Source organism: Phocoena phocoena, chromosome 11 (genome assembly GCF_963924675.1).
Source record: "Phocoena phocoena chromosome 11, mPhoPho1.1, whole genome shotgun sequence".
In the NCBI taxonomy this organism is placed as follows: Eukaryota; Metazoa; Chordata; class Mammalia; order Artiodactyla; family Phocoenidae; genus Phocoena; species Phocoena phocoena.
In genome coordinates, this window is record NC_089229.1 from 62372166 (window position 1) to 62385597 (window position 13432).

At 41.0% G+C, this 13432-nt stretch overlaps 1 protein-coding gene across 3 annotated transcripts in view; it reads right to left on the reverse strand.

The window, feature by feature from the left end:
• Nucleotides 1-12683, reverse strand: part of ATF1 (activating transcription factor 1) — a 54244-nt gene extending 41561 nt beyond the window's left edge. For 2 of the 3 annotated variants that reach the window (XM_065887681.1, XM_065887682.1), the window contains exon 1: nucleotides 5552-5644. In XM_065887681.1, coding sequence (XP_065743753.1) covers nucleotides 5552-5644 — 93 coding nt within the window. Of the gene's footprint in view, nucleotides 1-5551; nucleotides 5651-12423 lie in introns of those variants that run through there. The other variant, XM_065887680.1, reaches the window with a different exon arrangement.
• Between the last annotated feature and the right edge of the window lie 749 nt (nucleotides 12684-13432).

The following is a 13432-nucleotide window of genomic DNA, read 5'->3' on the forward strand; positions in this document are numbered from 1 at the left end:
TTTTCTTGATTTTCTTTTTACTGCTTTGGCCATCCCTCTTCAATCTCCCCAACCCCCAAATGTTGGAAAGTCCCAGAGTCAAATCCATTGACCTCAATCTCTGACTACACTCACCCCCAGTAATGTCATGTAGTCCCATGACTTTAATTACACTTACGTTAAATATTTAGATATTGTCCCACAGCTCTCAGATGCTCTGTTCTGTTTTTCTCCCCACTTTTTTTTCTTTTTTCAGTTTGGATAATTTTTGTTGGCCTATCTTCAAGTTCACTGATTCTTTCCTCAGCTGTGTCAAACCTACTAATAAGCCCAAAAACGTAATTCATCTATGTCACAATTTTTATTTCTAGCATTTCCATTTGACTCTTTCATACAGTTTCTATTCCTCTGCTGAAATTTACCTCCCGTTCATTCATGTTGTCCACTTTTTCCACTATAGCCTTTAATATATTATTATTATTTTAAATTCACTATCTGATACTTCTAACAACTGAGTCATCCTGAGTCTACTGATCATTTTTACTTCTGACAGTGGGTGATTATTTCCTTGCTTTTTTGTATGTGCTTCATAATTTTTGCCTGAATGATGGACATCATGTGTAGTAAGATAGTAGAGACTGAGGAAACAGTATTCATGCCTAAAAATGGCGTGGTAGTTCTTCACTACTTCTTCTACTAGGCTTTTAGTGCAGGTGGTGGCTGGGGGAGGGAGGAGTCAATCTATTCAGGAATTGAGCAGGGTTTGGGTTTTGTTATGATTACCTTAAGTACTACCAGCTCTAAATTCCTCTAGTGTGACCTTCTGCTTAGGGTGGGGCCTGGTTTGCCAGAGGGTTTTTCTAAGAGATCCTGCTCCACCCTCAGCTTTAGGCTTTCTCTGTGCACCTGACCCAGAGTGTCTCTCCATACTCTTAGCCCTCCCCAGGGATAAACTGCTATTGCTTTACTTGCTGCAGGAGCTGAGGGGAGACAGAGAAGTTGCTCTGTTATCCTGGCCTAGTCTCAGTCTCAGGAGGTAGGGCTTTCTCCAAGTAGTAGGAAAACTAATGGTCTGAACCCAGGAAAGTTTTCTGCCCTTCCCTCAGGGTTTATGGATTTTCTTTTTCTTTTCACTTCTACCCACACTGGAAAATGGGGTTTATTCCCTTCCCCCAGTGGCTTAAAGCTCTTTTCCACAGGGAAGAAGGGTCCAGGCAGGCCTGTACCACCTAGAGAGGCTTTCTCTTGTCTCCCTTGCTTCCCCTAATCTTTCTCATGAGCAACTCTTGGGGATCCCTGGAGTGGGTGTTACCTACCCTGTGTCTGCAGCTCCCAAGGGTTCTATGTTCTCATACTAGCCTACACTTAGACTTTAGCAATTCAATAAAAATTTAGCTAAATTCTTCTCTTTTTTTGACCATTTTTAATTTCTTTAATGTTGTATCTACTTTATTTATTTTTATTCTTCGCTGCATTGGGTCTTCGTTGCTGCCCACGGACTTTCTCTAGTTGCGGTGAGCGAGGGCTACTCTTCATTATGGTGTGCAGGCTTCTCATTGCGGTAGCTTCTCTTGTTGTGGAACATGGGCTCTAGGCGCGTGGGCTCCAGTAGTTGTGGCTCTCGGGCTCTATAGCGCAGGCTCAGTAGCTGTGGCACACAGGCTTAGTTGCTCCGCAGCATGTGGGATCTTCCCGGACCAGGGCTCGAACCCGTGTCCCCTGCATTGGCAGGCGGATTCTTAACCACTGTGCCACCGGCGAAGCCTCAATTTAGCTAAATTCTTATTTCCCCCTGTATGACAGCCCTGCCTTCTTCCTGTGCTCTGCTACTGCTACGGGTGAGCCATGCCCACATGCCACTACTAATGTGTTGAAAGAAGTTATGATTTTTGTATATTATAGCTTACTCTTGTTTTACAGTGGGAGCAATATGCTTTCCAGCTTTCTACGTCCTAAATGGAAGCTAGAAACCACCCAATGAGTTTAAATACCACCTATATATCTACAATGCCTAAATTTACATTTCCAGTCTGGACCTCTCCCCTGGACTCCAGACCATATATATCCAACTACCTATTGGACAAATGTACGGTTTGGCAGACAAATTCTAAGGTGGCCCCTATGGTCCCCACCTTCTGGTGTTCATGTCTTTGTGTAATCCTCTCCCCTTGAGTGTGGGAGGGATCTGTGGCTTGCTTCTAACCAACAGAATAAGGCAAAGATGATGGGACGTCATCGCTGTGATTATGTCACATTTTATGGCTAAGGAATGGGCTATCATTCCCTTGATTATATTATATAAGACTCTGTCTTGTCAGCTGACTCACTCTCACTCTCCTGCTGAACTTAAAGTAGCAGGCTGCCATGCTGTGAACTACTTATTGGAGAGGGCCAGGTGGCAGCGAATCGCAGGCGACCTCTAAGAGCTGAGGGTGGCCTCCAGCTAAAAAAATTAAAGTTCTCAGTCCTACAGCTGCAATAAAATGAATTCTGCCAACAACCTGAGTGAGCTTAGAAGTGAATTCTTCTCCATTCTAGTCTCCAGATAAGAAGCCAGCCCTAGCCAACATCTTGATTGCAGCTTGTGAAACTCTGAAGCACAGAACCCAACTAAGAGAAATTTTAGGATAATAAATGTGTGTTGTATTGTTTTAAGCCACTAAATTTGTGGTAATTTGTTTTGCAGCAAGGAAAACTAACAAATAGTATCATAAATTTAACATGCCCAAAAGCTAAATTCCTGATTGCCAACATCTCCCCAAAAAGAAAAAAAAAATGTGCCAATGTTGTCCATCTCAGTAAACAGCAACTCCATTCTTACTGTTATTCAAGTCAAAAACTGTAGAGTCAATCTTGACCCCTTTTTCCCTCTACACCTACATCCAATCCAAAAGCAAACACTGGGGGACTTCCTTGGTGGTGCAGTGGATAAGACTCTGTGCTCCCAATGCAGGGGACACAGGTTCGATCCCTGGTCAGGGAACTAGATCATCCCACATGCATGGTGCAACTAAGAGTTCGCATGCCACAACTAAGGAACCCACCTGCCGCAACTAAGACCCGGTGAAACCAAATAAATAAATAATTTTTTTTTTTTTTTTAAAAAGCAAACACTGTTGGCTTCACAACCAAATTATATCCAGAATCTAACTTTATCTCACCACCACCACTAATACCACCTTGGTCCAAGCCACTACTGTCTCATGCACAATCAATGTAACAGCCTCCTAACTGGTTTTCCTACTTCCACTCTACAAAGCAGCCAGAGGAATCCTATTAAAATATCAAAGTGGTTTCTCTGTAAAATATCAGTCAAATCAGGTTTTTACTCAAAAACCACTCCCAAGGTTCCTTATCTCACCCAGATTAAAAGCCAGAAATCTTACAGTGGCATACAAGGCCTACATTATCTGGCACTCTCCCCTGCCATCCCAAACCTCTCTGCCTCATCTTGTATCCCTCTCCCCTCATTCATCCCTCTCCTACCACACTGGCTGCCCTGCTGTTCCTTAACCATGCCAAGCACATATCAGTCTCAGAGTTTACAGCTGTTGGTCCATATAATTGAAGAGGTATTTCCACAGATACGACTTCTCAGACCACCTTACATAAAAAGGCAAGTCCCCATCCCCATCAACAACCCCCTATTCCTCCTACCCTGCTTTATCAGCCTCCACAGCACATATTACGAACTGATACATTTTATTCTCCCCAACACTAGAATGTATGTTCCATGAGAGCTGAAACTTTTGTTCACTGTTATATCCCCACCTTATACTGAATGACTGAATAAATATTACTGTTATTAGATACTTCTTCCTTACAGAAGTTAGTGTCTAATAAAGCTGTCAAGCCACAAGAATTTGGATCGCAAGTCAGTGACATTATTTTTAAAAATCACTATAAAATTATTTACCGCCTAGAAATGTACTTATTCTATCTCTGTAAATATGCTTCTGAGGAAACCTGGAAAACATTCACATCTAACCAACATAACTGAAATGTGTAAGTAAGCCAACTGAATTAAAACATTTCTGTGAAGGGCCCTATTAACAGAAGGTAAATGAAAGACTCTATCATTGTTTTTCCAGTACCATCTAGGGAAGATATCATTATTCTTCACAGATATAGCCAAATAACAGAGAAGGATACATCAAGCTTGAAGGATTAATCCTTTAGTTGCTTGGTTCTCTAACTTTTTCATCTCAAGACCCTTTTATACTCTTAAAAATTACTAAGGACCCCAAAGAAATTTCATTTATGTCAGTTTTTAATCTAATACTTACATTTAAAATTTAAACAGAAAATTTAAAACTATTTAACAGTTCATTTAAAAACAGCAACTGGAGAAAGCCTGCACACAGCAACAAAGACCCAACACAGCCAAAAATAAAATAAATAAAATAAATTTATAAAAAATAAAAAAATAAAAACAATCATAAATCCATTACATGTTAACATAAATGATATATTTTCACTAATATGACTAAATATACCCCCCCAAATTTGTGACAGAAATGACACTGTTTTACATTTCTGCAAATCTCCTTAATGTTTGAGTTAATAGAAAACAGGTGAACTCTCTTATCTGCTTCTACCTTAAATATTTGCCATATGTGGTTTTGTTGAGGTATATGAAGAAAGTCTGGCCTCACTCAGGTATGTAGTCAGAAAAGGGGGGGGTGTTTTAATTGTTTTTCCAGATAACTATGGATATTCTCCTGTGAAACCACATTAACACTTGACAGGTTGTAGTTTCTTAAAGGTTGTCTGCAATGTACAATTTGAACTCTGTGTATTCTGTTAACATTAAAATCCATTGGTGTATCTTGCATTCTGAATGGATCTTATACCATGCATGATTTTGTAACACAATTTTGTAACAAAAAAGTTGGTAGCTACTGGGAAGCTGTCAAGTTCATGATGGTGAATACAAGTTATCCAAAATTCTAATTTTCACTTGAAAGTTCAAATCCTGTCACTGGCAATACATAGTTTCAGTTGTTTTCCCTGAAGTGGGTCAGGTGCATGGATCAGACAATTTGAAATTTTAAAAATATCATCAGTTCTGCAATATGCATGTCTGTCAATTTAAATTCTCTAATGAATATGCCTATTTTCCAGTTCAGCAAAAATATTTCCTTTAAATCCACAATACATCTGTTGAATTGAAGATGGTTTGCCTCCTGAAACTATTAGTCTCTATTTCAAGTCAGCCCAAAGGGCCAAATAATTTTTCATTTGTCTTATGCAGCAACAAAATTAGTCTGAAAAAAAACCTAAAATAATCATGTACCGCATAAAATGAACTCTACCTCCCCAAGTTTTGAGAAGTATATACATGTTAAAACACTAAATATGCTATAACAGAAAATAAGACTGAATGATCTTGACAAGATACTTAAATCAGATAATTCATTCCTTCCATACATTTCAACATTTTACAGGGTTTTTTTTCTCTTTTGCTTGGTTCTTTTTTTGAACGTTAGTAATTGGTGATCTGCAACAACAGCTTAATCTGCATAACAAATATTCCTAACTGGCTCAATGTTTTGGCTGGTTCCTGCCTTACCTGTTGAGGAATATGAGAAATATGAGCTCCCTGAACTGTTGAACCAGACTGAGGTGCTGTCTCTGAAGCGTTATTCTTGTGAGAATCTTCCATAATCAACTGTAAGGGGAAAAAAAAAGTTAAAAGATGCTTTCTAACTTCATTTTCAAAAAATCTTAAGACATTTCTTTTCTTAATATGCATACTTTTTAAGAGGAACAAAACAGGCTTTTCTATACTAAGGGCTGAGCTCAATTATCCAGACTCATGTTTTCACACCTTTGCTCTGGGTGTGTAGTGACCTATGATAAGAGCTTTTAAAATGGAAAATAAAAAGTGCTACAGAATATGGATAGTATACTCTATAGTTGCTTAAAAATTGGTAACTTGGTTACCTCCACGGAAGAGAATTGGTAGCTACGGTACAGAGAGAGAAAAGAGATTTTCCTTTAAATTTTGATCCACATGAACATGTTTAAATTTAATAAATGGTATACATAAGATAGTCTTCTGTGCAGGAACACAAGCATTCTTTTCTCTTTTTTTTTCCTTTAAATTAAAATAAATTTTTTTTTTTTAATTTATTTTTGGCTTTCTTGGGTCTTCGTTGCTGCGTGCGGGCTTTCTCTAGTTGCAGCAAGCGGGTGCTACTCTTCGTTGCGGTGCACGGGCTTCTCATTGTGGTGGCTTCTCTTGTTGCGGAGCACAGGCTCTAGAGCGCAGGCTCAGTAGTTGTGGCGCACGGGTTTAGCTGCTCCATGGCATGTGGGATCTTCCCGGACCAGAGCTCGAACCTGTGTCCCCTGCATTGGCAGGCGGATTCTTAACCACCAGGGAAGCCCATGCATTCTTTTCTACAGTCTACGGAACAGTTTTTCTTTTCTTTTCTTTTTTTGGCCTGCAACATGTGGGATCTTAGTTCCCGACCAGGGACTGAACCTGTGCCCCTGCAGTGGAAGTGCAGAGTCTTAACCACTGGACTGCCAGGGAAGTCCCCTAGGGAACAGTTTCTAATTGCATACATAGTTTAATATAGAGAACTTATTGAGCAAAGGTTGAACAGAATAAATAAATAAATGAAACCATAACTAAGGAGTTTCTGAAGATCTAGATGATCTAGATAATCAATTGCAGGACATGTAGGCTGGGTAAGAATGAGAATAAATGGGTTATAAGAGATGGAATATGTCAAAGAGGAGAACTACTTAGAAAGAGGCTGGTAAAAGATTTGGGTAGAATTTAAGGTTTTTCTAATTATGTGAAAAGACATAAAAAGAGAGAGGGCCGGCCAGCAAACAAATGAAAAGATGCTCAATTTCACTAATTATTAGGGAAATGCAAATCAAAACTACATTAAGATATCACCTCACACCCATTAGGATGGCTAATTTTTTTTTTAAAAAAAAAACAGAAAGTAAGTGTTAGCAACGATGTGGAGAAACTGAAACATTTTGTGCACTGTTGGTTGGGAGTGTAGAATGGTGCGGTCACTATGGAGAACAATATGGTGGTAACCCAAAAAATTAAAGATAGAATTACTATACGATCCAGCAATCCCATTTTGGGGTGTATATCCAAAAGAATTGAAAGCAGGGTCTTACAGAGATATTCGTACACCTATGTGCATAGGAGAATTATTAACAATAGCCAAAAGGTGGAAGCAACTCAAATATTTATCAGGGGATGAACGAATAAACAAAATGTGATATACATACACAATGGTATATTATTCAGCTTTAAAAAGAAAGGAAAGGAAATTGTGACACATGCTACAACATGAATGAACTTTGTGGACATATGTTAAGTAAAATAAACCAGTCACAAAAAGACAAATTCTGAATGCTTTCACTTATTTAAGGTACTTAGTAGTCAAACCGATAGAAACAGTAGAATGGTGCTTAATAGGGACTGGAGGGAGGGGAGATGGGTAGTTGTTGTTTAACGGGTATGAAAAAGTTCTGTATATTGGCGCCACAATAATGTAATGTACTTAACACTACTGAATTGTATACTTCAAAATGGTTATGATAGTAAATTTTATTTTATGTGTATTTTACCATAATTCAAAGAATTTTTAGAGAGAGAGGCGGCAACTAGGTACTTAGCCCTTAGCGTCATTAATTTAATAATTGTGAAGTTTAAGCCTGCATATTCTTTCTTCTCTTTTTTTTTCCCGTTTTGGACAGCAGGCAATAAATTCATTCTTAACTCTGGATTGATGCTACTGTTTTTAGCCATTGAGAAAAGGTATAAAATCACCTCAAACATAAAGTGTTTCTAATGCTTTTCCCTCTAAATATGTCATGAGCCTTTTTTTCTAACATGGAAAATATAGAACAGAAAGAAAAAGGATGATAAAAACTTAATTATAATATTGTCTAATTTCTTTTCAGTCTTCTCTTTCCACAACTTTTAAAAAATCATAAACATACTGTACGTACAATTTTGTATCCTGTTTTCATTTATCACAAATATTTTCTAGGTTTCAAATAGAAAAATATTTAAATGCTACATAATATTCCATCCAGTGAATGTACATAATTCACATTTTTTTACCAAACAAAACAATACTGAGATTAATATGTTTAGCATATAAAGCTTTTTCTGTAATTAAAATTATTTCCATAGGATATATTCTAAAAATGAGAATTACTTGGTTAAGGAGTATGAATATTTAAGGTTTTCTGAAAGAATTATAGTCCACCAGAAGCGCATGAGAAAGCAATGGGAATTTTTTTTTTTTTTTAAGAATTCAGGGTTTTTTTTTAAAGTCTTTATTGAATTTGTTACAGTATTGCTTCTTATGTTTTGGTTTTTTGGCCCCGAGGTAAGTGGGATCTTAGGTCCCTGACCAGGGATCAAACCTGTACCCATTGCATTGGAAGGTGAAGTCTTAACCGCTGGACCACCAGGGAAGTCCAGTGAATTTTTTAGTCATGACTAACCTGATAGATGGAAAATGGTACATTGTTTTACATTTCTTTAATTCTCTATTAGTTATGTGAGCTTTCTGTTCATATTATTTGTCCATCCATCTATCAGATCTTGTGTTTTCCTTATTACCCTATATTATTTCTTCATATAAATTTTATTTCTTTCATTTTGATACAAATGTTTCCAGTATGATGTAACTATGATTTTAAAACTTTAAATTCTTACAAGTTCATCTAGTGTTTCCCTTGTTTGAACTGCTTTTAAGGGAACTGCTTGAACTGCTTTTAAGCTATATATAGTCCCTTCTTTAGGAAGAGTGCAGTGATTTTTAATCTACACTAAGAGAAGTGTAATTCCAAAGACTAAACATACAGACAGCATCAAAGATGGAATTTTATACTTTCTACATACTATCGCTACTGAAAATGCCTTTTTAAACACTCCATTTCAGAAGACATAAGAATATAGAGAGAAAAAAAAAAGATGTAGTGCTAAAGCACTGAAAGAAACTATAAAAGATTTTATAATACCTTGCTAAATTACTGAAAATGATACTTTTCTGTTTCACTGTGACTCACTGATTTTCCCCCATAAGAATATTATTAAGAAATTTTATATCTAATGGAAACTAACATCATCAACAAAACATCTGACATTTCATAGTAAAAGCCACTACAGTCAGCAAATAACACTTTGGACAATTACTACAACTATATTTCCTACAGAAAAGAAGACAGTCTATTTTCTGGGTTTTTTTTTTGCGGTACTCGGGCCTCCCACTGTTGTGGCCTCTCCCGTTGCAGAGCACAGGCTCCGGACGCACAGGCTCAGCGGCCATGGCTCACGGGCCCAGCCGCTCCGCGGCATGTGGGATCTTCCCGGACCGGGGCACGAACCCGCGTCCCCTGCATCGGCAGGCGGACTCTCAACCACTGCGCCATCAGGGAAGCCCTCTATGATTTTTTTAAAGAGGAATTAACTTATAAGTTTTTTTTCCAAAATGAAAGCAGCCTTTATACCTTCGGCTCATTATTAACAATACATACATAGTTTTTTAGTGATGTTATCAGAATGTAACCTTTATTTGCTTACTTTTTAAAGCTATTATTCCTAAAATTAAGGTTAAGATTAACAATCTGTTAAAAACTTGCTCAACACAGAATTTTATGCATACATTTTCTGTAAAAATAAAGTAAGCCCCAGGCAGCAGATGGAAGCTTAACATGAAACAATCCCAAGTTGGGCAGAATCACAAGTGGGCAGTGAAACACAGCTTCAAAAGCACCATCAATGGGGTAGTTCCCTGGCAGTCCAGTGGTTAGGACTCGATGCTTTCACCGCCGTGGCCCCAGGGTTCAATCCCTGTTTGGGGAACTAAAATCTTGCAAGCCACACAGCGTGGCAAAAAAAAAAAAAAAAAAAAGAATCGAACTGGATTTCAAATGAATAAAATAAACAGACTGAAAGAAGAAAAAAAAAGTACCATCAATGGGAATGAATTTGGGGAGCTAAATCACAGCAGGCTGCGATCCTGCTGACATATGAAGAACGTTAAAGTAAAGGCGTGGCACTTTTAAGAAAGCTTGTTAAGAAAGGAACATATGCTAGGCACTAAACTAAGAGTTCTTTATATATCATCACCTGGATTCTTCATTATTATGTTTTTGGATCCCTATTTTAGAGATGTGTAAACTGAGGATCAAAGGAATTGCCATTTCTGTGGATCTCACAGTAAGATGTGAATGCAAGATCTGAAGCCAGAACTGTTTTAAGCCAAAATCCATGTTCTTTCATTCCACACTGCCCCTCTTCCAAGAATACCTTCACATCCCCAACTTGTCCACCTGGCAAACTCATTTTCAAAGTTTCATCCCAAACATTATGTTCCCAACTGCTCTAGGTCCTTCCTTCCTTAATGCTTGTTCCACTGTGCCTTGCAGATATTTCTAATGAGGTTACTTAACATTCTGAACTGTGTTTATAGGCATGTCTGTTTTCCCCAGTCTTAAGGTGCCTAAGAACAGGGCCTCTATCTTGTGAATGTATGCTCTGTGCCCAGCAGACTGTCACGTATGCAGTAAAATAGTAAACATCAACAAATATAGTTTTCTCATCTGATGAATGAAGAGGGTCTTAAGTTTCTCCACCTACAAATGATGTAGAAGCCTGCGGGCAAGAAGTCTCTTGATCAACATTTCCACAACTTAACTCACAATCTCCCCTCAAAATTGCTATTAGTCATACTGAATTTGTTTCAGATCTTCAAATGTGCCTGCACTGCTTTCTCTCACCTTCAGGCTTTCACGTATGCTATTCCGTCTGCCAGAAACACTATTCCTCTTCAAGCGGCCTATTCCTATAAGTTATAGTTCCAGGCAAACTTTCATGACTCCTTTAGACTGGTCTAGAAGCTTTGGCTGTATCCCCACAGCACATGCTTCCCCCACCTTTCATGGCACTTATTATCACAGTATAGTAATGGCCTGTTTTCTGTCTCTCTACCAGAATGCAAGCTCTAGGGAGTCAAAGACCACTTCCTGTTCCCAATATAATACCTTGCACTCAACTACTGCTGAATAAATCAATGTGTTTAGTTGGGCTTACCTACTTAAAACTGATAGAAATAATGGTTAACAAAATATCTTCAGACAATTACTCCAGCCTAGCTTTAGGAACAGGAAAATTCAGGCACAACACCCTACTTTAGAGCTGAAAATTCATTAGTATAAATAAATGGGATGACATGTGAAAAAAAAAAAAAGCATTTTTTGAAGGTACTACCACCTACTGGTGATACAGTAGTACTGCACAGATGTAGCACAGACGAAGCCGAACCTTAAAGGACAACTGCAAATAACAGACCTAACATATTCGTCTTAGCAACACAGTAGTGATTCTAATTGAGACACCGAGTAAACTGCATATTATAAAGTCTATAGGAAAAACAGCATTTTAATAAAACTGCATATTTCTGTTGGTAATGAAATTTTCAGGATAAAACGAATTTTGCGAACATAAGCAAACATAGTGTACAAACTCTTAACCACAAACGAGGCCAGTTTGACAGATGCTTGCCAAATCTATGCTGAATAAGCCTCAGAAACGTAAAGGCTCCCAATGACTATTTTAGCCCATTACGCCTCAAAAGCTGACAAAACAACAAGTGATTACCATCTACAATAATTGTAAAGAGATCAAGGGGGACGCTCCACGGCGTAGTTGACGCTATGAAATACCATGCTTACTTTTGTGATACAGGAGAAAATCAAAGAGAACGTTTGCTCAGTTTGATCGTCTGTCCGGGGGTAAACAGACGACCTCTGTCACTCCACACTCCCCTTCCTCGCCTGCCGGCTGCACCTTTCCGTGACTGTTTAGGGTGTGTGTGATTATTCTACGTCTCCCCACTCGACAGGAAGCTCCCAGAGGATAAGGGCTGGCTCTGCCCACACAGCGAGTGTCCTGGGCCCCGCACCCCGAGGGCGCCCGGCGCGCTCTGCGGGGTCCCGGGCGGAGATAACCGGTCGCGGGCCGCGCTCCGCGGAAGACGCGCGGAGGCCAAGGCCACGCCGCCCTCCCCGCGGCTCCCGCCCCAACCCCGAGACCTTCGACGGAGGGCGCTCGCCTTGGGCCACAGAGCGGCGGCTTCAGAGGCGAAAGCCACCCTGCGGCAGGAGGTCTTCGGTTTATTTTTCATTAGGGGGGGCAGCAGGCGAGAGGGAGGAAGGAGGAGACCGTCGACTGAAGGGGCACCGGGGTCCAAGGCAGAAGAACCGGAACCGCGGGCAGCCCCTCCCCCTTCCGCCGCGCGCCCTCCGCGCCCCTCCCCCACCTTGGCCGCCCCGCGCGACCCCCACCAGGCGCGCAACCCGGCTTGGCGTCCCCGCCGGCGCCGCGCCCCCGCGCCCTCCCCTTGCCCGGGGACAGGGGAGCCCGTCCCACCCCCGCCCCCCGCTTACCTGTGGCTGCCGCCTCGCCGCTGTCCGGGGCGGGAACTTCCACTCCCCCCTCCCAGGTGGATCCGAATTCACTACCCACTTCCCCACCCCCTCACTTGGCGGGGACGTGCCTCTTTCTCGGGGGTCAGGCGGGGCGGGGAGAATCAGTGTCACGTAACAGCTAACTGTCCTAGGCTACCGTTTCCTCGGCAGTCAGGGCCGCCACTGGCGGCATGATCTACACCAGGCCGGGGGCGGGGGAGGGAAGGGGGGCAAAACTGAGCAACTAAGCGTGGGGGGTGAGGTTAGGGCCGGCCCTCCTTGCGAGCCGCCGTCCTACGTCACCGCGTTGCGCACGTGACGCGCCGCCATCTTGTGCCGGGGCCCTCCGGGGTGGCGAGTTAGTATCGCGGAGGTGTTATTCTGGCGAGAGCGGGGCGTAACAGTTACCTGCGGTTCCTTTTTACTTCAGGAGCTCTGTCCCCACTCCCACACGTGTTTTCGGAGGCCAGCACCTGCTCGGGGTGTCAGGAGACCGCTCGGTGTGGGGCAGTTTTCTTCGGTTGGGGCGTCGCGCTCAGCCCCTACTTGCTGTGGCCTAGAGGTGTAGTTCTCCCCGGCCTTGACCCACGCCTGACCTGCCCGCCTCTTGTAGACAGAGTGACTTGAAGCTTGAAGGCTTGTCCTCAGCTTTTCTTACCACCCAGACTAATGTTAATCCCGGAAATCTGCGTTAAGAGTTGTATCTTTCAACACACATGAAAGGATTAAAAAGCCACACCCACATGGTACTCGTAGGGTTAGTGTGTTAGTGGGACTTAAGTGTGTCACGCTGAAGCACAGATTTACCCCAGCTTTTAAACTAGAAAAAAGTTACGTACGATCGAGTGTCGTAAAATAAAATCGCACCGTCATTTTAATACATTACAGAAACTTTAAAAAATATTATTTAATGTGTGTTTACCATTATGGAGAAGGGATTATGCATTATTCTGAATTTTTTTTCTTTATTCATTTCCTTGCAAAATCT